Source organism: Thermobia domestica, chromosome 8 (genome assembly GCF_964235325.1).
Source record: "Thermobia domestica chromosome 8, izTheDome1.hap1.1, whole genome shotgun sequence".
NCBI classification, from domain to species: domain Eukaryota; kingdom Metazoa; phylum Arthropoda; class Insecta; order Zygentoma; family Lepismatidae; genus Thermobia; species Thermobia domestica.
Window position 1 is genome coordinate 224,425,130 of NC_137461.1, and position 27,868 is coordinate 224,452,997.

A 27,868-nucleotide genomic window follows, 5' to 3' on the forward strand; every position below is an offset into this window, starting at 1 on the left:
ATAAAATCTCGTAACATTTAAAAACTAATAACATTGCATATATTGTTTAGCACTTATCTTTATCTTATCTCTACTTTCAAAGGTTGTCCCTGAAGCGATAAAAACTTGGTGTCTTCTCACATCACTTTCAGTATATTTACTGTATATAGCCTGTTTTGTTCGGTAACTAACCAACAAACACAAATCCACTAATCTTAAAATTACATATCTAAATACCTAGGTACACATAAATTGACAAATCCTTAGCAATCCTTTAAAAATGTCACACTGATTGTAAACAGTTGTACTGATGAATTCTCTCTCTCTTTTAAGTTGGCTAATATTGTTTTATCCTTTTTGAGTTTTTCGATCTCCTTCTGAAGTACTTCAATTTCCTCTTCGGTCAGTTGTAACAATCTCCTTTTCTTCTTCTTCTTCAACTCTTTAAGGAAATCTGCTCCTATCTTGATTTTGTTTTGTCTTTCGTGTTCCTCACTGAATTTTTCATGCATGCGATAGAAGCGTGCTTTGCTTGCGATTTGGTAGCATCTAAAGCCGACCATAGATATTTTGGTGGCGACTTTTGACGTTTTATAGAACAACATGTTCCAGTCTCTACTATTATTATTTATACAGATAAAAAATCATAACCCAAAGGCTAAATTTCGTGGCTTTTTCTTGACTTTCATTACCTTTTTCTGATTTTGTGACTTTCATGACCGATAGATACCCTGAATTATAATTAAAAAAAACTAATTTTGATATTTCACACTTTCACTACAAACCTTAGCTCTAAAAGTAGAATTTGTTAACTTTCGACACTAAAGTTAGGGAGTAATTTTCATATATAAGGGTTCAATTAGGGCTTTTCACGCTAAAAGGCAAAATTAAAGAAGTGCTAAAATAAACTGTGTTTGTTAAAATGTTTTCGAATAGCTCAGTCCTAAGATATACAAGTTTACGCTAACGTTTGCAAAGTCACTTATGGGCACGCAGTGCTCAAAAAATGACCGCCAGTCACAACCTGGCTGGGATTAAAATTTTTTAAATCAATTTTTGTGCTACCAATATATGTAACAGTACGTATATTTAAAAAAAAAAAATCTAAAAATTAAAAATGGTGGAGCAATCTTTATTGATGCCAAGCAACTTCATATGGATTGACTCCTTTTTAAAGCATTTATTGAAACCTTGCGCAATGAAGATTACTTTAATCTTTTTCATACGGTTTATGAACTGCCATGATGTTTATTTTTACAACACAATAATGTTTATTTTTCGCCAAACAAATATTTTGATGCTTCAAATATAATTATTCTGTTAGAAGACTGCCATTTCGCTAAACATATGGGCAACGATAGTGGTTTCATAACACACAGGTAGGTGCAAGGGCTGAGAGAACGAAGGCAAGCAAGCGACATAATGTCAAGTCTCCGAATACGTAACAGGCTCTATTCAAAGTCGCACTGATTTATACTTCAAACAAGTGCTCATTAGTTGTCAGGGAAATAAGATGTGTAGGGTGCTTTTCTTATGGAGGCATATATGGAGGTCACGTTCTATCTTATTATTGTAATTACAGATTGCCGGTTGTATAAATGAGTTCCTTGGATTTTATTCTTCCTTTGTAAAATAATACATTTTACCAGTGGCGTACTTAGGATTTAGTTTCGGGGGAGGAGGCTATGCACAACACGTGAATAAGCACTTAATTTTTCTTTTTGGGCCGAAAATTTAATGAAGTTTTGCATATAACAAATTTATTTCGGGGGAAGGGGGGCTTGAGCCCGATAGCCACTCCCTAAATACGCTACTGCATTTTACCCTAATATTGCCAGTTGTTATCCAATCTGCATCACTATAAATATTTTTAGTTATTAAATCAGTGTGTTTTCCTTGTGTTGAGCGTAGCTCAAAATAATTGAGCGAGCGCGCTCCTTTAAAAACCTTGAGTTTGGGTGTGAGTTAACTTACTGTTTACACTCTAAGTTTGAACTGAGCTAAGCTCGTTTCAAATGTGAGTTTACAACCCTAGTATTGTGCAAGTTAAAGTATTCTTTTTTAATTTGGTTAAAACGAAAATTCACGTTAATAGACCAATTTTCGAAAATTCTATCTTTGTTCACAGTTAAATATAAAAGCTGAAATTTTTTTCTATATTTTTCTTTTTATAGATGTATATTCTGTTAAAAAAAAATCCATGTCCCAGTACAGATACCATACTTCAAATTTTAGAAATATTACAAAATTTTAAAAAATGTTAAAAAGTCATACAAATTAGGAGACATGTATCAGTGTTGTCACTAACTATAGTAACTATAGTATCATATGTAATTATAATAAAAAAATTAGCTTTGATGCTTCATCCCTTCATTAAAAACTTCAGCTCTAAAATTTGGAATTCGTTAAATGTCAATACTAAACTTAGAGAGTAATTCTGACCTATGAGGGTTCAATTAGGGCTTTTCATGGTAAGAAACACAATAAATAAAAATAATAATAATAAAAAAAAAAACAGTGTGTGCTGAAGAAAATGGTGTTTGTTGCAAATGTTTTAGAATAATTCAGTCCTGATATATAAGTTTACGCTGATGTCTTACAGTCACTAATTGGCACTCGGTGCTCAACATAAATGGCCGCCACTCACAAACGGGATGGGAATAAAATTTTTGAAAAGCAGTTTTGTGCAGCTAATAAATATGATAATAGTTTATTTAAAAAATGAAAATAAATAAAAAAAAGTCAAAAATGGTCAAGCAACAAAAAAAAAAAAAAAAGTATTTGATTATTCCATATGGATTAATCCTATTAGAAAACTTCTGTTAGCTTTATTAATTACGGTAGTAATTGTCCGTGTTTTGCTTCAGTTAAATTGAAATTGAAATATGTTTTATAAAATTAGGTGTTTCGGAGAAAGCAAAACTTTTTTAATTTATGGGGTGAATAGAAACACAACATAACTTTCACTCTTGTAAATGTTTCTGTAATGCTAAGAGTTTGTCAATTGATACCATTCAAAAGCCACTGATGAACTAAATCCACTTTTTTTTTTTATTTTTATTTTTATTACGTGCTTCCTTGATGTTTATGGTGTATTTTAAAGTTGTAAGCACTAATGAATATTTTTACTTGTTGCTATCATTTGAAGAAAAATAACATAAGCCTCTTGAACTTGAAAAATTAGACGATAAAACTTTTCTTACTCTCTTTAAAGTAGTGACATTGTAGTGAAAAAAAAATGAGAAGGAAAAAAAACATTAATAAAATATACGTGGCCAAAGTGTGTGATGATGGATATGTAGAACTATTCTACAAAAGAACATTTTAAAATACAGAAATAAGAAATTTTACTTCAAGAAGTCTACTCTAGGAGGATGACCTTAAGACTTTCCATTGTACTTCCTCCAAAGAAAGATTTTATGATGATTTCAGTGACTTGAGTGCTTTTGAAAGTTCCATTATTTCTGTACATGTCTCGATATACAAAAGCTTTTCCCTCATTGATATTTTCTGTACAAAAAAAAAAAAAGTATGTACAGGTGAACAGATTTTCTGTAAGCTAAAATAAACATTTCTGTTTACCTGTAACGGTCAAGTAAAAACCAATCAAGATTTCTAAATTATTATTTCTACTTACTCCTACCCCTACCCATAGAAAAAATAAAGCTGAGTTAACCAGCGTGTCGTCCGCTAAATTTCAAATTTCAATCATTTCTACGAGATTGCTATTATTCATCCTATAGCAATCCTAGAGCATCTCAGGAGCTCTATACTCACGAAGATGAAAATGTGGTTTTATTCACTCCCCTGACGGTAACGATAAAATTAATATCAAAATCTATGTATCAAACACGATTATAAAACTTGCATGCCAATATTTGAACATTTGTACGATGACACAGCATGCTCACTAGACACTCTATTCTACTTTTCTTATAAACATATTAGCCATAATAAACACTTACTTTGCTCCACGAACTCCATTCTTCTTTAAGATTCTGTTTTCATACTTCTGTCATTTCTGTGATCATGATCCCATGTGTGATGTAGCATGTGAGCTAACACTATCACAGTAATTCCATTCAAATAATATTTCTTGTCTTGTAAGTGGAAAACAGCCCTCTAATATTCCAGAAACTACTCTCACTGCTAGTTATATTCAACACAGTAAATTTGAATCCAATCATTTCGTTGAACTAAACTCCTATCCATGAGATGTTATCGTAATATATTTCAATATCACTTACCACACAAGCCCACTTTTAACAAACTATATAATTTTATGGTGGGTAACTCGTGGCGCGTTACCAACTCTTCAAAGAACCTATATACATATGTACATCCACTACCATAAATATATAATAAGACTAACATTATCACTATCGTAGTTTTCACTTCAATTGCGTGTTTTTTGAGACGAGTTGAATTGTTTTATTGGCTTGTCTTCTCAGAGCACATCTTCCAAAACTGAGGATTTCAAAAAAGTCTTTGTGGATCAATGTAGCCAGATCAAAATCCAATGTGTGAGGCTGCTTTATACACTAGTGTCACTATATACAATCTTGTGCTATGCATAAGTCCAGGAATAAAGTTTCTTTTTCTTAATAAATTTAATTTATTGTTTTAATCCCAATGCGTTGCAGCTTGTGCTGTTTCTGAAATAAGGAAATTTGTAATTAATGGAATTAAAACAATAAATTACATTTGTCAAAAAGAATAAATAAATAAATAAATAAATAAGAAATAAAGAGGGAGAGAGAGAGAACTTTATTCCTTGATTTATACACAGCACAAGATTGTATCTAATGACATCAGTTTCTGAGGAAGCTCACACATTAAAGTTTAATCTAACAACACTGATCCACACAGTTCATTTGAAGTCCTCAGTTTAGGTAAGATGTGCTCTGAAAAGACAAGTTAATAAAAAAAAAAAAATACAATTCGTCTCAAAGAACACACAATTAATACAGAATTTAAGTGAAAACTACGATAGTGATTGTGTTATTATGCATTTCTATGTGATAGCGGAACATACATATGTATGTAAGTTCTCCGAAGAACTCGTAACACGCCAGGAGTTAATCACCATAAAAAATACATTGTTTGTTAAATGTAGACTTGTATGTAAATGATATTGAAACATATTACGATAACATCTCATGGATAGAAATTTAGTTCAAGGAAGTAGTTGATTCAAATTTACTGTGTTCAATTTTAACTGACAATGAAGGAGTGGTTTCGGGAATATTTGGGGGCAGTTTTCCACTTACAGAACAAGGAACATTATTTTGAATGAAATTATAGCGATAGTTTTAGCTTACATCGCACATCATGCACATAAATGTTATGGTCACAGAGATGACGGGAATATTATGAAAACAGAATCTAAAACAAAAATGGAGGTAAAAGTTTATTTAAAAAAAAAAAAATGCATCCTTTAGTATGTTTCAGTAATCACAATAGCCACAAACTGAATTTACAAAAATATTCTGAAAAAAACTTGATACATATTTATGAAATTTATCATGCTGCCATCTATGCAGCATACTGAACCATTTATCACAAATGAAATAGCATACTGATTATAAACAGGACAATGGATGTTTCATTTTATTCCTTTTTTCTTGCTTGCTTGCTTCCTCTTCTTGCCTTACGACTACAACATTCTCGCACATATCACTAGTGTTGTAAAATACCCTGTTTATTTTAACAGGTAAATACCTTTGGTAAATATCCGGTTACTTTAATAGGTATTTACAATTTCAACGATGTATATGACTTTCTTTTCTCCTTTATTGAAAATACAATGCTTATTTACAGCATCAGCAACAGTGAATAATAAGTTTCAAAATAAACATTAAAACACTTCTTAATATGTACTGTCATTTTTTCTTTCTCTCTTCTAACATTATTATGTTTGTATTCTTTGATGAAGTACTTGCTTTTTTTTTTTTTTCTTTGAAAAACAAATGCCACGCAGGACTTCTCTTCTTTCTCATTTAATGATTTATATCATTCTTTGGTTTATACTTTAAAAGGACAGTGAAATAATACGAAACAAACTCACGTCTCAGATACGTAAACGGATGCCTGTTTATTTTGTTCTGGCGCACTCAATAAGCAAAAAGCTGATTACAATATGAAGAAAGAATTGAATTTTTCCTGGCGACGTAATTTAGTAAGTCTTCTGGGCTTCAGGTAGGTAAAAGTATTGACATCCGACGTTTCGAATGCAGACATCCCATTCATTTTCAAGGATTGTAATGAAGAGACCGGAGATGCAATCATGTGTGTATATATAGTGACTACTTAGGGGCAGAGCTATGAATGAAATTCAGCCCCTATCGCTCGGCCCTTTTCAGGAACACAGACAGACATTCAACAAAGCCATTTCTCGTAGCCACAATAACAGTCAATCAGGAGCCAGCATCCATCAGTCAATCAGAAGCCAGCATTTCCCTCAACCAATCACAAGCCCCCATTCATAGCTCTGCCCCTAAGTTGTCACTATATATACATGCTCACGTCTCCGGTCTCTGCATTACAGTTCCTGAAGATGAATGCGATGTTTGCATTCGAAACGTCGAATGTCTAATACCTTCACCTGGCTGATAACCCGAGAAGACTTACTAAAATGATTACAATATCATTGACATCTAAGTTGATTGTTGATTTTGACATAAATAGCGAGTACGAGCCAATCTCTTCTGAAAATATTGTTCTTATGACAATATGTCTAAGTTATTGAATTGTTCATTTTAAAAATTCAGTGTATGTATAAAATAACATGATATAAGCGACGGTTTCTTGCTCTTGCTTGCAATTAATATACTTATTTCTGATAGATCTTAGTGTTTCCGATTGAAAGTAACATCGTACGTAACAATTAGAATTTCCATAAATACCCAATTTTAGATATTTATCCACAGAAAGGGTAAAATATCCATTTTTTTATTTACCTACTCACTGGGTATTTATCCGACCCACATCACATATTACCAGTAGGTATTTATCTTACCCATATCGCAACATTATCACTGGAACCATGCGTAGTTTACACTTACGAAAATACAGGTTAAAGCTTAGCGTAATATATATACATATATACACATCATTTTAAAAGAAAATGTTTGTTGTTCTTGAAAGCGAAAGAATACAATCATACTTTTCAAAATATATTACGTATATAGCTGAAAACTCCCTCTCTCTTGAAATTTTCTCTATTTCCTTTGTTCATTCCACATGGAATGTGACTATCTTACGCTGTGTTTTAATCGTTACTGCACAATTACTAACATTGAAATAGGAAAGGAATGATTTAACACTAAGTCTAGTAACATATTATCTTTGATACACCCTCTAGAAAACTTATAAACAATTATAACACTCATATAGCTAATACTAATATTTGATTTCAACAAAAAGTCATGGCACACAAAACACAGCTATGGCACACTTTCTAATACATAAGATAGAAAAAATCTTTAATTCTGTTACTATTCAAAAGAAATATAAAACATATGCCCATATAAAAATATTTTGATCTACATTTACAGCTCTATATACTGTATTTACGAATTGTAAACTCCATTTTACTACATAGCTACCCAAATATGAAGAAATATGATTGGGATTTATTATTAGAAAACCTTGACCAAAAGTAAATACAAGAAAATTTATTTTCTACTCCTAAACTCTTGAATATATTTATATTAAAAAAAATAGCAAAGCTTTGAAAAAATATTTTCTATTTCACACTACATTGAGGTACAACTTCAAAAAACTGCGCTATATACTATAAAATCCATAAAGTTTCTTATGAATAACAATTGCCACACAAAAAGATATTAAAATGTTGTACCACAAAACATATTCATGACTAGTAGCATTTCATTATTTTTCTTGAAGTCTGGGATTTGGCTCTTCATGTCTAGTCACGTTGTACTTTCTTTAAGAAGTGCCTTTTCCTCCACTGGTTTGTGTGTCTTCCAAGCTAAATATGTATTCCAAAACAAAGCTACCACTTGCACTACCAAAACTTGGTAATTCATTGGAACTATATAGAAATTACAAAGTTGTACAGCTGGCCATAACTGTAATAGAGAATTTATTTTCATTTACAATTGTAAAGGAAACAATATACACCATCACAACACAAAACAAAATTTCAATAATGTATGATGGCTGAGGATAATATCGCTAAATTATATTCCTTACATAAAAGAAAGCTTTCGGGATAGGATATCCACTAATATTAAGAAAGAAAAAAAGCATTTCCCAAAAATTCTTCTTTCATCATTCAGTTTTTTTTTTCAAGTGACAAACCAATATAATTTGGGTATTTCTTTCATTAACTATACATGGACAGCTTTATTTCAACAAAGCTGATAAATTTCAGACAACGGAGCCGAGTTTCCAAAATTTATGTGAATGCATATTAATGGCAGTATGTGTTAATCTATATGTTTTCAACAAAGTCTCGATATTTGATTGATTTATTTTTAGTTAAAATCTTTTATGATCACTGTCATAAAGGGCAGTGCTGTGATAAAGTAAAATATACCAGTACCATAAGGATAAGTTTAGGCTACCTTAGGTCAGTCGGTAACACGGCTGACTTAAACGCAAGAGAAACGGGTTCAAACCCGGGTCCAAACTAAAACTCTTGTGAGTGCAGCGCACCCATAAGATTACTTCTGTGGGTGTCGTAGCCCCGGAGCACCCACGTAGTCGGAGCACATGGTTTCAAATATAACAAGACACAAATAACTTGATGTGTGAATACTAATTTCAATGTGGCACTGGGGTCAGCTAGGCATTCAGAATACTTTCCGCTTTCTATCTGACAAATTAGTGATGTGCTACGTTCTCACCCTATCCTCCTCCGTACCTTCCCTCTTCCTTTTATCAAAACATTAAAAAATAGAAGGACGAAAGAGTCGTTTTACTCAGGATCATTTGATACTGTGTTGGTATGAATACAAAATTTAATTTTAGTTTTATTTTGTACAACTATTTTCAGACCACAACGTGTCTGTTAGTATCTAACTGTCACACAAAAAGTATATGTATGAGTTCTTTATTTTTTTTTATACCTGCATGTTTAAGTATGCATCCTGATATTCCATTATTATAATAATCGAATTAAATTCTCTTATACTTCGTTCAAACAACGACCACTAAGATAAAAGACTGCCAAACACTTACTATGATGCAATAGTATGATGAGGATTCCTCAATTTATTTTATGTCACGACCCTCTTTTATCACGCCTTCTTGCCTGCGACTCCCACAATTAACTTCCACTTTATAATAAGTTTTTGATTATTACTGCCCATCGCTTACAGTTGTAAGCTGTATTTGTATTTTTCTTACAATCATTATGTCAACACTAAACGCATCAACTGTATTACTCAACGAAAAAAAAAAAAAAAATGCTCAATAATTTTATTTCTCAGTTCAACTCCCTGTTACATCCATGTTTGAATCCTCCCTATAGAAAAGTAAATTTTGCAAAGGTTACGTGACTTTGTTCTGCTGACACACAATATTTACATCGTTTTCATTGTCTTTTCTTGCCTCGCCTTATAAACAATGTATTTGGACATTTTTTTTCTTTCTTCTGTACGGTAAACAACATGAAATTATACATTATTTGTCTGCGTATACCGCGCGGGTGTCACTGCAATTTTACTAGGTCTGATCAATTTCATTGTTTAAATAGGGGGAATATGAGTCGACTTGATACTATGCAGTGCAGGGGCGGATCCAGGACCGACTTCTGGGGGGGGGGGGCAGTGGGTTGTCATACTGCTACTTTTAAGGGCTCCAAACTTTGGGATGGGTTTTATTTATATATACAAAATAAGAAAGTTTCCTCTTCTGGAGGGGGGCAATCGCCCCGATCGCCCCCCCCCCCCTGGATCCGCCCCTGAAGTGTCTAATCGATACATTTCTTATTCGTTTCAACAAAGACGAACCATATTTCTAGAGTTGTTGTAGATAAGCAATAACATACAACAACAGATGACTACAATGTTCGGTACTTTGAAACAAGGGACATTGGCATTCTTATTACTCTGAAACAAATACTTTTAATATTTGGGATTAACAAGCATTATACGAAACTACTACTACTACTACTACTACTACTACTACTACTACTACTACTACTACTACTACTACTACTACTACTACTGGTGGTGGTGGTGGTGGTGGTGGTGGTGGTAGTAGTAGTAGTAGTAGTAGTAGTAGTAGTAGTAGTAATAATAATAATAATAATAATAATAATAATAATAATAATAATAATAATAATGATATCTTTTCCTGTTAGGCAAAAAATATAGAATGTTCTGAGCTAGTATTGTTGGTCATGGACGAGTTTCTTTGCCTAATTCTTTTCGTATAGATTTGAGCTAATCAAAAGAGACTTTCCCACATCCCTGTAAAATTATTTATTTATTTACTACTTGTAAGCACCCGTCGTTATTGAGTCTTAATTCAGAACCTGGATAAAAACTGAGGAAGAAGGATGTCCTTAAAGGATTTCTCCATAGCAACTGCACTATCTGGGTATTTATCTTCTGGTGTTATGTCAACCAGCATAACACAGAAATTATGTAGGTTACATATAGGCAATAGACAACGCGTTTTTAGACATAAGAACCCCGAAGTAGAGGTCTGCACGGGTTCGGGCCGAGCCCGACCCGGCCCGCGAGCCGGTCTCTGGCCTACAAATCATATATCACTTCGGGCTCGGGTCGTAAGTTTTTAAATATACAACCATATTTCTCGGGCCTAACTTTGTAAATGTACTATACAACGATATATATTACACCGTTCTTTCTGGAGAATTATTAAAGCACAACTGCAAAATTACACATCTAATTACTGTAAATAAAAATACAATTTTACTTTAATTATTAAGTTTCTGTACTCCGGGCTTATTTCGGGCTCATTTGATTATCACACGAGCTCAGGTCTAAATGATAAAACATATTTCGGACTCGGGTTGGGCCTCACATTGTAAATTCACAGGCCGGGCCAAGCCCGGGCTAAAAATTCCGGCCCGTGCAGACCTCTGCACCCAAGCCAAAAAAGTTGAGTTGAATTTGAGTTTTACGTCCCGTTCAGCAGCGAGGCTATATGAGACGTGGACCTACTGATTAACGTGGAATCCGAACCACATAAGCTCCCGCCAGGAATCGAACCCGGGTCACCCACGCCAAAAGCGCGTACGCTAACTGCTTAGCCACGAAGGAGCTCCCAAGCCAAAAAAGTGACTTCATGTGGGATTAGATGTGGTTAAGATCTATCTGTGTATGAAATTGGATGGCTTCCTTTTATGTGAAAAGCTGATGACAGACAGACAGACACATATTATTTTCTTATTATTAACGATTTACTTATTATTAAAAAAAAAAAAAAAAAAAAAAAAAAAACGAGGCTACTAAGAAATAAATATATCCCTCTATATTCAGAAATAGTTAAACGAACCCAGAAAGTTTCTAATTTCTTCTCTCCTTATTTTGACCCCAAACACAGAGGAAAAATAATAATGAGGTTTCAAGCAACAATTTCTCTAGATAAATTTTATGTACGGACTTTCAGTTCATCAGACTCGGATTTCGAGACAAAATGTGGGAATAAACAACCGTTTGCTGAGGTAAGAAGTCAATATAAACTGAAAAACTTAATTTTCCGAAGCAACTAACAATTTTTCTCTCAAATCTTAGTATGGTGTCTTCTATTCTCCTCCCCGCATATCAGAAAGAGCATACCTTTTACTCTACTGTGAATTAACTAGTATTAATGATGAGAAATTGTTTCGATCAAATTGGTAAACGGACACTATTTTCGCTGTATCATGAAACCAGTGGAAGCTCTTGATGGTAAAAATTTAAACTTCATCGCTACAAGCTACGAGAAGAAAGCTTTATACAGCTTCAGAAAGCTGGAAGAAAGTTTCACACAGCTTCAGAAAGCTGGAAGAAAGTTTCATATGGCTTCAGAAAGCTCGAAGGAAGCTTTATATAGCTTTAAGAAGCTGGAACAAAGCTTCATATAGCTTTAGGAAGCTGGAAGAAACTTTATATAGCTTCAGAAAGCCGGAAGAAAGCTTTATAGCCTCAGAAAGCAGGAAGAAAGTTTCGTACAGCTTCAGAAAGCTGGAAGAAAGCTTTACACAGCCTCAAAAAGCTGGAAGAAAGTTTCACACAGCTTCAGAAAGCTGGAAGAAAGCATTATACAGCTTCAGGAAGCTGAAAGAGAGCTTCATACAGCTTCAGGAAGCTGAAAGAGAGCTTCATATAGTTTCAAAAAGCTGGAACAAAGCTTTATACAGTTTCAGAAAATACAAAAAAGCTTCATATAGCTTCAGAAAACTGTATGCAAGACTTTGTATATTAGATAAGTTTTCTCCCTTTAACATACAACGGCAAAATTATTTTTTTTTTTACCCATGTGACTTCCCTCAAGAGCCACCACTGTATGGAACTCAAATTTATAGTGAACTGTTATTCGTTTCCTGGCGTGTTACGGACGAGGGAACATGCAAAAAATACAAACTGAACTCTCAAAACTCATCTTTATTTGGTTAGGAATGATAATTTTCTTCTTCATATCAACTTACTTGGTCACAAAATTTACTCACTCTTACTCCATTAAACGAGAACGACGAAGCTGCAGTACATGAAAATTTGCCCATAAAAGTTATCTATAAAACTTGGAGACGCGGTAGAGTGTTCACTCTTGGAGCATAGGATCTCTGGTTCGATCCCAGTTCGCGCCAAGTGGGCTTTGTGGTGGACAAAACCATGTGCGTGGATTTTTTTCGGGGTGTTCCCCATTTCCTTTTACCTTCTTCATTGCACCATTTCATGTACTCTCATAATGACCGTTTACCAGTGGGAGTGAAAGATTTCTCATTTTCTGTAAAACTTGCTACCAATATTAGTAACTTACGTAACACATTTTCATCATTTTAATTAGTTTACAAGTGAAAAGTCTTCGCACACAGGTCGAGTCGACGCTTAAATTTCCACGTATCAGGATACTCCTCATATCTGGGTTTCCATTAATTGACATGATATAGCTATGGAACAACAAATATGAAAACAGGTATAGTACGTTTACAAATATGTAGTCCCTGATAACAAAATATGAGTTTAAATTCATCCATTCGAAGTATATTTTTATCATACACTGCGCGACTGCTTAGCGTTTTATCTCCAACGAAATCAAAAATCGACTGTCAGAGCTGTACCTGCCAATTTCCCTGAAACTACCGATCACTGGATACTCTGTAAGTGAAACTTCCCACTATCATCAACATCGTGATTGGTTGGTGGACGTTGTTTCGTTTCATTAAGAGTTCACTTCGACAAGAATCGACAAGTTAGATCAATTGTAATGCATCTCCTCACAACCGAAGTCGTCCTCGACTAATATTTAATGTAAAGAAAAGGTAACAAAGTAACCGCAGAAGATCAGGCGTGTCTCGGAGTATGCAGTGGGACCTCAGTCCGCCCCAGTGATATTATAATTCAGAACTTGGCAAATAGTTAAATACTTAGAACAGTAAACAAGACGCGAAGAAGTAGCTCTGTTATTTACTTCGTTGAGATTAGACATTTGACAACGAATCTCAATATAAATGCACGACACAAATTTGCACATAATAGTACTGACGAGTTATTAGGCACAGAATATTATATACAATCTATGACGAGTAGATCTACGCAAATCATAATCAGGATTCCCACTCTTTTTTTTAAAAAAAAAAAAAAAAAAAATCTAGGACGTTTCCAGGACAAATCACCAATTTTCCAGGACTTCGACACAAGAAGGTGTAACAGGATTGCAACTGTAGGTTCAAAACTCGTAACAGTGAAATGAAAGGTATAGTAGCTTATGCAGTGAATATTAATGCAAGTACAGTATTAATACACAAAGCGGAGCGTAATGTGCTGCTTTTTATTTTGGTGCCCTCCCAATCCCCCTTTAGTTACATTTAGCACATTTAGTTACAAACACTAATATCCGTACCGGTAGACTGTTGAACTGCTACAGTTTATAAAACCTCATAATTAAAATGTCAGCCTTCCTGCTTTTAGTAAGGAAGAGCATGTTTGATTCCATGTAGTCATTTTCATAAGCACATTTTTTCAATAACTATCACTCATTGAAAATAACTAAATTCCCTTGAAAATTACTTATATGAATACAGATACCACCTTTTGTTTTAATTTGCATGCGTTACAAATGATATCGGTGCACGATAAAAGAATAAAAATAAATTAATTTAGTGCACGAATAGTTTACAGTAAATTACATAAATCTTATTCAGAACTTTACAAGGATATTAACTCACCAAAAAATAAAATTAGACTTTCAATATGAAATCACTGTACGTGATAAGTCTGTAGAAGGAGCAACTTACCGAATAGCTTACAATAAGAATGTCCACGTATTCATTTTTAAATTTCAGTTTTATTTCTGGCCAGGTATTGTTCTGAAGCGCACCCAAAGTTGTCAGAAAAACTGCTAGAAACGTCGGTGCAAAAAAGCCTTGGTCCAGAACTAATTTCTTTAAAGCAACAATTTTTCCCTTACTACCAATATGTCGATCTAGAATACTGTACCATAGTCGTAATCCTGGTCCCTGTAATAAAAATACAAATACATTTCCAAATTGATTTTCTCTACAAAAACAAACCGTAGGTGAAATCTGAAGAAACAAAATGGTAAATAATAAAATAAAAACTGAATTTAGCAATCCTCTGGATATCATATTAAATCAATTATTTACGATTTACTAGAGTCATATTTTTCTATAATAATTAATGATGATTCTCACATTCAATTATTTATAAACGACTTAAAGAACATACGGGCAAGGCCGACTAGATCATATAGGCGAACTAGGTGGCCGCCTATGGGCGGTATGGCAGGTGATTTTTTTTTCTTTTTTTTTAGCTGTAGTTTAAAACTATGCATTAAAAAGTAAGTTTAATTTATATTATTATTATTATTAAGTATTCTGTTTTTTGGCAGGTCCTGGAACTAATGAGGTTTTTTTATTTTATTTTATTTTTTTTTTTTTTTTTATTTTATTTTATTTGGACCTGGAAATGATTCTTCCACGTTTCTTGATCTTCAGCTTTCTCTTTTAACTCAAAATATTTTGTTCTATTTTTCAAATCATCGATCAGCTGTGTTCTTCCTTTCCTCGTTTCCCTTCCATCTTTCCTTCTATGGCGGTGTGAAGAAGACAATTTCTTTCCAAGAAATGTCCATCCAATTGACTCTCGTACAAAAGATGGTGGCTACAAGTGTCCTCTTCTCTCCTATCCGTTTTAAAATATCATCGTTTCTTGCTCTCTCTGTCCATTTCCCTCCAACTCCACATTTCGAAGCTCTCCAAATATTTCTTTCTCTAACTTCCGTAATGTCCAAGTCTCTGAACCATGCAGTCCAATGCTCCATATATAGCACTTGACCAACTTCTTCTTAAGTCCAATATTGAGCCTGCTAGTTAACAATGATCATTTCTTGTTGAATGCTTCTTTAGCTATGGCAGTTCTTGACCTGATTTCTTTGGTGCAGTAAGTGTGTCTCGTCAAAATACTTCCCAGATACTTGAAATTATCAACCTCTTCAAGTTCTCTTTGTTCTACTCTGATCCGTAAGGGCGTGTTTCTACGGGATACTCTCATGACTTGCGACTTTTCGATCTTAATTTCCATTCCACATAGTTTTCCAGTGTCAACTATTTTGTCAATCATCTCTTGTAGTCCTCCTTTGGTTTTAGCTATTATAACCATATCATCTGCATACCTTATCTTGTTAATGATCTGCCCTCCAAACTTGAAATCTCCAATTCCCATTAGTGCTTCCTTCATTCAACATTCACTGTAAATGTTGAATAATTTGGGGCGACATACTACATCCTTGTCTGACTCCTCTTCCAATCTCCACACTATTGGTTTCTCCTTCATGAAAGCGTAACTTCATTCGTTGTCCTATGTACAAATTTTGAATGAGTCGTCAATCTCTCCAGTTGACTCCGATTTCTTTATTTTCAGAAGTTTCGTCCAATTGAGTCGGCCGAAAGCTTTTCGCCAGTGGATGAAGCACAAACATAACTCTTCCTTTACATCAAGAATTCTTTCTGATATAATTCTCATCAACCCATTGTATCTCTGGTGCCTTTTTCTTTCCGGAAACCAAATTGGTCTTCTTCTAACCTCTCATCTATCTTACCTTCCAACCGCTTGTTTAGTATGCGTGCAATAATCTTTCCAGTGTGGGAAATTAGGCTAATGGTTCTGTGATCGCTGCACTTCTTTGCTTGCTTTTTCTTGGGCAATGTAATCATTGTAACATTAAGAAAATCCTTGGGCCATTCTCCATTCAAGTAAGAAAAAGGAATGAAAGTGCTGACTTTAATTTATATACAATGTTTCAATTTTTATTTTACATTAATTATGTTAATCTATATGTTGTTTAAAACACAAAGTTATCTTATTGTGGCTTTTGACTTTTTCAAACTAGGCAAATAAAACTATAAAATTTTGTTTGCCTATCACACTGTAGCCACTAACCACGTTTCCTTTACCCTATATAGATGTCTTTGTCTAGTTAAACATTAAACTGCTTCATTTCTATATTTCTTATAGTTAGATAAAACATTATTATAAAATCGTTTTACAAGTTCAAAACATTTATATCATGATAGTAGTTTAAAATACATTCAGTACAAATTTAAAAAGTTATATGGGAAAAGCAAACAAGACAAAGCTTACTGCCATTTTACTCGGTTGTTTGGAGTTTAATGTGCAAACCGCATCATATCTACCTTCACAATTAAAAATAAGAGGGTGACGTGGGGCAATTTGGGCACAAGACAATTACGGCAGGAACATAAAATTTCCATGTACTTCAGTTTTATAGCTCAATTTAGTATAATGTAAGTTATTTAGCACAACACATGCAAGGCAACCATAATTGTTTTTTTAAAAAAATGGTTTTAGTAGCTGTTATAAGGAATAAAAAAGTGCTTTCAGCCATCGCACGGGGACTTCGTAACATTTTGCCTGGAGTTAATTTTTAAGCTAGTCATTTCTTTAAAATTTAATACTGTTTGTTGGTGGTTTTAAATGTTCCAAAGCACTGCAAAAAAAATAAGCACATTAGTTATTACAATAAATGATAAGATTTACTAGAGGTGTTATAACTGCCCCATTTTGTTATGCTATGGAGTAATTATGGCAGCGTTCTCTTTTGGCAAGATTATAACATTTAAAGAAGAAAATGCATCAGAACAATACTTATTGTAACTCTGCTTAAGGTCTGCTAAATTTGAATACCTTTGTAAACATCTGTAACATAGATACCTACAATACACTTGAAGAACTTTTTCGATGTTGATGTACTGAAGTGGATTTTTTCCGCCCTCTTATCTTAAACTGACGTGAACCATTTATAGCAGAAAACAGTGAAATGGCTGGGAAAATGTACAAGTGGGTTTTAGATATAAAGATGACCTTTTCCCAATAGATCCGGATTCAGATTCTGACTGAGAAGTCGATAGTTACGTTGTGCTTTTAGCAAGTGTCATAATATAGCTGACAATATAAGCTCTTTACATTTTCCAAAATATGCAGAAACTGTAAATATTTTACATGTCTCAAGGCTTACGAGTTTTAAAGCCTATTTGTGAGCTTTTACAGTTAAATTGTTCTTTTTGTTTGTGAATAATAATAATAATAATAATAATAATAATAATAATAATAATAATAATAATAATAATAATAATAATAATAATAATAATAATAATAATAATAATAGTGATGATGATGGTGATTATTATTATTATTATTATTATTATTATTATTATTATTATTATTATTATTATTATTATTATTATTATTATTATTAATTCCTGCAAATAATAAAGAGGTAACACACAATAATTAGGGTATTTGTCAAAATTAAAACATAAGATTTTGGGATATAAGCATTTAAAGTTAAGGTTTACGTTTACCTACCATAATTGCCCCACTTCACTCTATTTCTGGAATTCTAGCTAAGTACTAAAAAAAATAATATGATGCAATACAAATTAAATTAAAGCTAATAAAACTCACTAATTTTCCTAAAGTTCTTACGTGATTTACGGTAGGTTACGGCTAGGAAGCACCATATGTAACTAACACTTTTCGAGTTACTCAAGTTCATGTAGCTTAAATGTTAATGATATGTAGCTTAAAAATTTTTCAACCTAACGTATACTCTAGTCTTTTTCTGATGCAATTTTTTAGTAAAGGAGATTCACGAAGTGAATTTTATCTGCCTTTACTTCTAACTTAAATGCTTTTTAAGACGATTTTAGTGTCTGTTATAAGTATAATAAATTATACAAAGCACTATCCCTAAGCAATAAAACTATAACATTCAACCTAAAAATTAACTTTAAAAGCACAAAGACAAGAACTTACTGCTACACAAAATCCAATTCCAGCAAATCTTGCAGTCCGTATAACTTCCAAATCTTTTAGTTGCTTTTTCTCTACCAGCGTTTGCGATATAACATCACCTGCTCCCATTAGAATTCCTAAAATTATAACCCATAAGTATACCAATAAGAAGAAAGAAAGAAAGAAAAAAAAAACTAGAATTACTGCAGATTACCAGACTATAATGAGAAATTTTAGTTTTATCCTACTGTACAATTTCTAATACATTTTTTTCAACATTATTACTTTTTACTTACACTATACATTTTCTTACGCTGGTAATTAACAAAACGAACTCTCTAGTTTTCCCTTCTTTAGCATAGCAAAAAAGGGAAAGTAAGTCACTGGCCTTGTTAAGGAGGGAATTTTTTTTCCAATGTAGTGTCATGTAAAATCGATGTCTTCGCGCCAGTTTGCTTGCACTTGATGTTGCTGAGCAACCTCTGCTACCAACAATAACTTTATTTAATTTTCGTCTCTAAGGGAATTGTGGATTAACATTCACGTACTAAAGATCTGAATTTAACGAATTTTAAAACTGAATTTCTAGAAATAGAAACTCGTAAACTAATTTTAATATTTCTTTCATTTAAGAATAGTGCGAGGGTGTGAGGCAAACTAATCCTGCCGAGATTCTACATTTGTTGCAAATTTCAAACAAGATTGCCATCTGTGTATTCGAATATATAGAGTACTGAAGTTGTACAATAACTTATGAATTTAGCGTGTATAAATATTATATATACTATCGTGTGTAATATACAAGGTATATCAAAAATCAAGGCCATAGGTCAACTCCATTACAAGTAAAGGTACAACAATATGTTAACCCATTAGTGCACAGCGTCCGATAAATCGGACGCGTGCTTTTATTCATTTTTCGAAGAAACTGTATGTTTTCAGCCCTTTAATTCTTTGTAGTTCGTGATTCTACTATCTATTCTTCCTACGTTTTTTGTGGTTGACTCAATTACATTGATTGTCTGTACTTCATTTGTCGAAGAATAAAACATGGTGGCGAGGCAGTATGCTGTTTCACGTATGGCTTTACCTTTTACATATAAATAAATATAATAGTATTCGTAAAGCTTTAAATTTTGTATAAAAATTAAAGTATAGATATCAACATTTATTACTAACTATATATTTAGTTATGATTTCCATTAGCACGAGATAGGTGAGATGTAAATTTTAGGCGTCCGATTTATCGGACGTTGTGCATGAGGGACATTTCGCATTCACTACAAGCTCAATTTTTGACTAGGTAATACACATTGTTTGTTTTGAATTTTGCTTGTATTGAGTCTATGGTTAATTTCAGAAACACTTTACATTAAATGCGTTGTATTTTTTTTTTTTTTTTTAATGAGTATCTACTATTACGTAGGAATAACGCAATTACTTCTAATTATTAAATGTTTATGTAATGTAATATACAGTGTAACTTCATTTGAACAACGATGCCCAACGAGTCGCTAATGCGGATCCTTTATACAAGCTGAAACCATATGTAGGCAACCTTTCGTCTTAGTTCCAAAAACGTTGTGGTCTTGAGGAAATAATTTCAATTGACGAAAGTATGATACTTATGCAAAACAATTTCTAAGAGGAAAGCCCATTCACTTAGGGTACCAAAGCTGGATCATTTGTACCAGTTCAGGTTATATGATGTGTTTCCAACTGAATACAGAAAAAGAAAAAGAAAGAGACTATCAGTATGGACTGGATGGGAGTGTCGTATTATCTTTGCTAACTTCAGCAAGCATTCCACGTAATGCTAGGTATAAAATATTCTTTGGCAATTACTTTATTTCCATAGATATCATGAATCATTTGAGTAATATGGGTATTCGTGCACAAGGTACAATTCAGAAAGGACGAATCCGCAACCGCCCATTAAGGGACATCAAAGAAATGAAGAAAGAACCAGGATTTACACATGACTATCCTAGCAACGAAAAGGCCAACCTTGTTAGTTGAACGACAGCAATGGAGTTATGGTGGCAACGAGCTACGAAAAAAATTCGTTTGGTTCAACAAGTCGGTGGTCTCACTAAAAGATGTCAAGGATAAGCGTGGAGCAGCCTACCAATATAGCCAGCTACAATAAAGGAATTGAAGGGGTAGATTTACTAGATCAGTGTGGTATCGTACTGAACAAGACCAAGGAAGCGAAAATGACACTGGTCAATATTTGCATAGTTCCTACTTGTTTCAGTTGTGAATTCTTGGTTATTGGCAAATAAGCTTCAATCCAAGAAATACATTGTTTCACTTCTCAGTTTTAGAAGGCCCTTTCATTATTGACGAAATACGGAACAGTGTTTCGACAAGGAAAGTCAATAAACAAGGCCCTTCAAGATGAGCGCAATGATCGCTATGATCATTGGCCAATAGTAAGCAAACCTGAACGAAAATGTGCTTATAATAAATGCTGAGGAAAGTCTAAGTTCATAAGTGCCTTAGAGTAGTTCATCCTAAACATTTCCATGCGTATCATCAGTAAAATGATAATGTAATATAAGAATAAACAATGTATACGAATTGAGAACAATCCCGTAATATACAAACTGTAAATTGTATAAAAATTTTGTTGTATTTTTTCGTTTCTAATTATATATATATATATATATATATATATATATATATATATATATATATATGCAGTGGCGGATCCAAGGAGGGCTATAGGGGCTATTGCCCCCCCTTGACGCTCAGGTATACACTGAATAAAATGAGCTTCAATCGTGCTTTACACTGGATAAAACGGCAAAATATGGTTGAGCCCCTTCCTTGATCATAGAGCTCCTTCGTGGCCCCTGTATATATATATATATATGCGTTCTTCGTTATTCAAAATTATGTATATTACCGTCTTTCGTTGTAAGAACATTTTAAGAAAATACAGAATCATTATAAAACGAGTCCTAACAATTTAAGTGAATATCGTGCACAGCGTCCGATTTATTGGACGTTACGTAACTACCCTATTATGACGTAACAAAAATATATATTGATCAAAAGCTGTTCATAGCAGTCCCCTGCATGAAAAACAACCAAATAATCTGAAATAACATAGCTGATAAACTTTGTGCACTAATGGGTTAAAAGGGAAAAGGTGCTGGAAATAAGTGGTTTTAAACCTAAAATGCTGGAGTATTTCCAATCGCACCAGCCGGCTCCACATTGGTAAAATGCCCTATGTTAAATAAAAAAAGCAACGTTTCCAGTTCAGCAGGAATTGAAAGTAAGGGCATGCAAAAATGACACAGAGAGCGTGCACATTGTTGTGTAAGGGAACCTAGAACACCTTAGTCCATTTCTAAATAATGCCGTATTATTGGTATCATTAGGACTCAAAGGAACAGCCTGTAGAAATGACAACGTTGCTTTTTCATTTAATATACGGATCTCACCTGTCTGGAGCCCAAATGGCTGGTGCGAAGGGAAAAATTAAACTATTTTAGATTAGAAATCACTTATTTCCACAAACTTTCCTCTCTTTCCATTTTTTCGTATCTTTAATCATAACGGAGTTGGTCTATGATTTCGGCCTTTTCATAAACTCTGTATATGACATTTTGTAGTGTATATCTATATTTAAAACAAATTATAATGAATATTCATTCGTGACACATTGCATATTTAGTGCCCAGTAAAACGTGAATTCATGCGTTGTAGTTAAAATGGAAGTTCAAAATTAGATCATCGCTTTATTAGAGGGTTACACAAGGCAGGCCTTTTTTTCTTCTTCTTTCTTCTAAAGTCACTTGAATTTCTGTCGTTATCATAATCAAATTAATACTATGTGAGTATTATAAGTACCCTTCCAACCCTGACATCCTTTGCCATTACATCATCATCTTACAACCCCCGCCTACCAAATAGACGACAAATGTTTAACTCAATTTACTAAAAGATGTGTATTTATTTCACTAATAAAGACATTTCTAAAATATGTACGTGTTATTATGAAAGTTAAAATTATTTCTTGATAAATGTTTAGATAAATTCTATATCATTGTATGTGGGGATTGATAATAATGAAAGGAATATTTATAAGAAAAATAGTTCACCTTGTACCTCTAGGAACATTATCAGCACCATTTATATTACTGTAGCACGGATCTTTAATTTTACATCTGTTGTAAGTTTTTTTTTTTTTTTTTTTTTTAATGAAAAGAACAATTAGCGCAAAGTATTCAGTGGCTTAATTTTGACAGCGTCTTCATGGCTAAGCAGTTAGTGTACATGTCTTTGGCGTCCGAGACCCTACTTCGATTCCAGGCGGGAGCTCATGGATTCCACATTAATCAGTAGGTCCACGTCTCATATAGTCTCGCTGCTGAAAGCGACGTTAAACTCAAAATAGACTCAACACCTCGACTTAACTTTGGTTTTTGACTGCAATTAATAATTGTCCCGTACTCCCTTAACTTTGATTTTTTAATTCAATTAATAAATGTCGCGTACTCCCATCGATTCACTATTTTTTACGAAAACACTATCCCCATTAATAATTTATGCGGAATTCCACAATATATATTTAATTTATGCTCTATACGGTTGTCATTCAATTTGTTTTTAGCTGTTGTAAACACAACTGGCAGATTTAACACTTCGCAAATTTTATGAATTTTATAACTAAGGTGCTGAACACTTATTTTGACTTGTGTAGTTTGTTAATGAGATTTCTTATGAAAGCTAGTTCTACATTTTTTTTTGGCATTAAGTGTGAGTTTGCGAAACAATTTTCAATTGACAATTCAACTCTGAGATCCTATTTTGGTTCCCTACTAAGATTGCTAATATTCTTAACGGGAAAACTTGTGTAAACTTGAAACGATCTGTACAAAATTATAATGTAATAGAATATAAATAAATACCTAGATACTGTCAATAAATTTTATGTTTTAATTGAGATGTTGATTATATTGTTTCACTGTGATCTAGCTTACTCTTATCTAAGTTAAGTTTAGGTCCTTTGATCCTGATGAAAATTTACACAAGAACATTTATTTCTATAGTATTAGATTATGGGTATAAAACTGTGGTGCATTCTATGTTACATTCTGTATCCAGCAGATGTTTCGAGAAGCCGGATGTTCTCCTTTAATGCAGATATATTGTACATATCTGAAGAAGACATTTCATCCTGGAAATAATTTTTGTATGTATAAAGGAACTTTCGACTGTGGTATCCGATTTTACTTAGAAACTGATTTCAAATGTATTGCCTATTTTTTTTTTTAACCTTTCAGAAAGGCCTGACCAAACAGGTAAGGGAAACCATTTTTTCTCAACTTTCTTGTTTAATCTTTTGAAATATTCCCACGCGGAACTTTTTCATTTTTTAACATGTGTATGTCAAAACCATTTTTCTTCCCTCAATCAAACATATTTCGATGTATTTCTTAAGTTCTGTTACTTCTGTGTTAAGTTCTGGTACAGTCAACAGCAAAGAAACCTGCAACATGAGCATGTACGTTTATTGTGAAACGAAGGAAGTCTTTTGCTCCAAAATAATTGTGCAGGGGAGGACGCCGATGTTTCTCCTGACGTGATTCGTGCCACTTAGATGTTATGCTGATCCCCTGGGCTATTAGGCGTAGTTTCATAATAAATTTTCCTGGAAATGTGAATGTCTAAAATATTGGACCGTTTTCTGACTCAGCTTCCGTTTTAAATTTTATACTGTCGTAAATACTGTTGAATTCTTTGACCAGGTCCGAGAAGGTGTTCTTATCTTTGTAAATGATCAATCAGCAACATGCCCAAAGTATCTAAGGAATTCGTATTTCCCTTTGCTAAAAATCTTCCTTTCGAAATTATCCACAAGTATATTGGTACTATGTAGAGAGGATAATAGGCTTCCATCTGAAAATCGTCTCTGAGCTTGCAGATATGTTTTTCAAGTTAGAAATAACGATAGTCGAGACAGCATTCAAAGAATTTAGTGACTTCGTAAATTATTACATCGGTTACGTTGTTTTGTCTTAGTTTCCTTCGTGTGCAGGTTATGGTTAAATTGGTCGGTATTGAATTGATAGTCAAACAATGTTTTCTTGTCCATATTTCCATGTTACGTAATTCCATCAAATTTTATCTATTAGTTTGAAAGTTACACGGGTGTTTCAAGATAAATGGTCAGCCTGTAGATTATATATACAGGGTGTAACAGCTCAGTGTTTACAACACTTGGGAGGTGATTCTAGAGATAAAAACACGGAAAAGTGTCTATGTAATACAAAGTCGAATAGCGCATCTATCCGGAGTTACAGGCATCGGCAAGTGTAAAGAAATGAACGTCCATTTAGAACTGTGGCAAAACGACGAGTCATAGAACTGCGGCGACAGACGGCAAACAAACAGTACACAGAGAATCCAAAGATGCAGTAATTGGTTGTGTATACTGAGGGCGCAAAGGACTTCTCAAAGGAAGAGAGGAATTTCCCGCAATTTTCTGAAGGATACATTGACCAAAATAGGCGAAATGTACGGCTTAGCTTCAATACGTACAGCATGCTCTAATAGGCGCTAAGAGAGACGATGATAATGGAGAAACTAAGAAAATGGGAGGTAAAGGGTGAACGCCGTGAAAAGCCACGCACACTGTTTGTGCACCACAAACCCCATTTGGCAGGAGTTAGGGGCCCCACATACTAGAGATGAGCGCTCTACGACTGAGCCACAGCGGCCCTCACTGTATAAATGGAACAAATAGAAGAAAGCAATCCCTAACGCTACATTTTTCCTAATTTATTTTTATTTACAAAATTCCTTTCCTAATACTTTTAATCTTAATTTAGGGACCTGAGGAAAAGCTAACAAGCGAAGATAGACAAATAACATACCTGTAGAGGGAAAGCTCTTAAAGGCGCAGGTGCAGACATTTAACTGAGCCTCAAAACACCTTTAAAAAAAGTGTATGTAAGGGGTCGATGTGTACATAATCGTTGTGTGCCTTGCCTCCCTTACGAAGGATTATATGGCACTGATGCTTACATTATTAAAGTTATTCGGGTTATGTCGAACAGAGGGGGGCCAAGATAAGTACAGACATAATTTACATTGAAATAAAGCTAACCTGACCTGACCTAACCTAAACTAAACTAAGGCATTACTGCTGTATCGCCGGACAAATTTCAAAATGGAAAAAAAGTACCAAAATGTATCGTATACAGTTATATTTGGTTGGATTACATTAAGTTACGTTAGATTACGTTACGTTAGGCGTGCAGTTTTACTATACGGATCCGTAGTAGTGGTAGTAGGAGGAGGAACATGTCAGAAGCCCCACAGGTGTTGGTTGGGTTCTGTTCTCGACATGAAATGGGCAAATTAAAGACTTGCCCAGATTTTTTTGTACATTTTACAATCTATGGAGCCGTAGAGTAAAACAAGTGTACCTCTCCGCGAAATAATCCATCCGCCTCCATATACAGTGCCGCTTACAACATAAAAAAACGGCCTATGTTTAGCAGAAGGGGTCCAGCTCTTTTCCGTAAAATTGTTACAATTTTGGTAATTTCTGTTCACATTCGGTTAGTTTATGATAGGGTTGGTTAGTTTAAGTTAGGTTAGGCTAGTTTAGGTTACGTTAGGTTAGTTTAGTTTATGTTATATTAGTGTAGGAGTCCCGCATAATTTTTTTTTTAAAAAATGATAGAATTTCGCTATTTCTACTAATATTACGTTGGTTTAGGTTAGATCAGGTTAGCTTACGTTAGTTTATGTTAGGTTAGATTAGATTTGGTTACGTTATGTTACATCTAAGTACTTGCATCACTCATTTCTCCTGTAAATTTTGTGTTTTTTACGTGCTTCTGGACCCCTTGTACTAAACATACCCCCCCCCCCCCCCCAAAAAACAACAACTTTGTTAACTTCTACTATTTCCCTTACCTCACTTTCACTCATTCTTCCTCACACTTAAATAAATTCTCCAATTGACCCGGTAAATTTCCTAAAATTGATCTAGTGATACAGCAGTTAACACTAAACTAACTCTACCTATCCTAAAATAGGCAATATTTTAAAAGTAACTTTTTTCTTTTTTTGGAAAAATTGCTGGTCCCTCAGGCCGACACATGCCACACTATTCTCTCTAAAACTAGTTAAATAAGCATGCAGGTGCATAAATACATTCCATGCATATTAGTTTTGTGTGACATAATATTTTTAACGAGAAATTTCCACTTTTATGCGAGGATATTATTAATCTGACTTTGGTTTTACATACAATCTCGCTTCATTTCAAGTAACGTATTTTTAAGTGCAAAATAATCAAATAGCAAGTGCAAATACAGAATCTGAAACCATATCGCATTTCATACACAGACCAGCGTTCAAATTCCGGGTAGGAGCACATGTGGGTTTGTATGCTAAGAAGTGCACTACTCTGATAACCCTCGACAGTGAACCTACATACCTGTTTGTATAGATGTTGTTCTCCATGGGTATTTTTCGAGTAACCTTTGATATAAAAGTATAGCACTTTTTAATGGTTTTATAAATGTACCTCTCATTTTCACTACAACTCTGTGTCAGGCACTCTCATTTTATGGTGAATAAATGTTATATTAATCAACATGCTGGTGTGAAGCTCTTATCATTAGTTCTGTGCAAACTTCTTCTTCAAATACTAATTCTATTAAATTGTCTGAACCTCGACCTTTTGAACTGTTTATATTGCGCATTGTGGATTTGCGTTGTCATGTAATCCTGCTTCCGCTTGTCATTTATTGTTGATATTGTTGCCAACTACAATCTAAGTTTGCTATGACCCTGAATAACGGACTCCTTATGTTACACAGTTTATTTTGGTGCAAAGAAATTTACAAGGCCAAATTAGGAGGAGAAAACTAGGGGAAAAAATATAAGAAGAATCGGGTATGGACTTTGGGATTAGGATAGAAGAACGATGAATGTCAAAAAAGTATTTATTGAGGCTTTACGACAACAAACTGTATTACTATGCAAAAGTTGGTGGGTACCCCACTGGAAGTCGGGGTACCATGAGATACCTAATTTCAACCTTTTTAAATATTCTGAAATATAGAATTAAAATTTTGTAAAGAATGTTACTAATATCTGTTTACCCAAAATCACAACTCGATATTCCTTATAGTTACCGAAATATGTGAAAATAAAGACAAACACTATAATAGTGTGGGTTTGCGCACTAGATTGTGAAATTTTGAAATACAAATATATTACTGAGGCCTAACAACAAGTCAAGAGTAGTTCCAATTCAAAATATACACATACATCCACATGGTGTTTGAGGGTACCATGTGGTTCGCAAAACTTCCATTCTTGAACATTTCAAAAAAAAAAAAAAGTCTTTAAAACGTTTTAAAGAACGTTAT

General features: G+C 33.7%; 1 protein-coding gene across 1 annotated transcript; it reads right to left on the reverse strand.

The window, feature by feature from the left end:
* Window positions 1–5,750: 5,750 nt before the first annotated feature.
* On the reverse strand, window positions 5,751–27,232 carry LOC145693451 (mitochondrial inner membrane protein Mpv17-like). The gene is made up of 4 exons (XM_081769455.1): window positions 26,929–27,232; window positions 18,480–18,595; window positions 14,420–14,641; window positions 5,751–8,072 (listed from the first exon to the last, which is right to left on the reverse strand). Exons 1-4 carry the CDS (start codon window positions 27,023–27,025, stop codon window positions 7,914–7,916), a joined length of 594 nt encoding a protein of 197 aa, XP_081625581.1. The 5' UTR covers window positions 27,026–27,232; the 3' UTR covers window positions 5,751–7,913.
* Window positions 27,233–27,868: the final 636 nt, after the last annotated feature.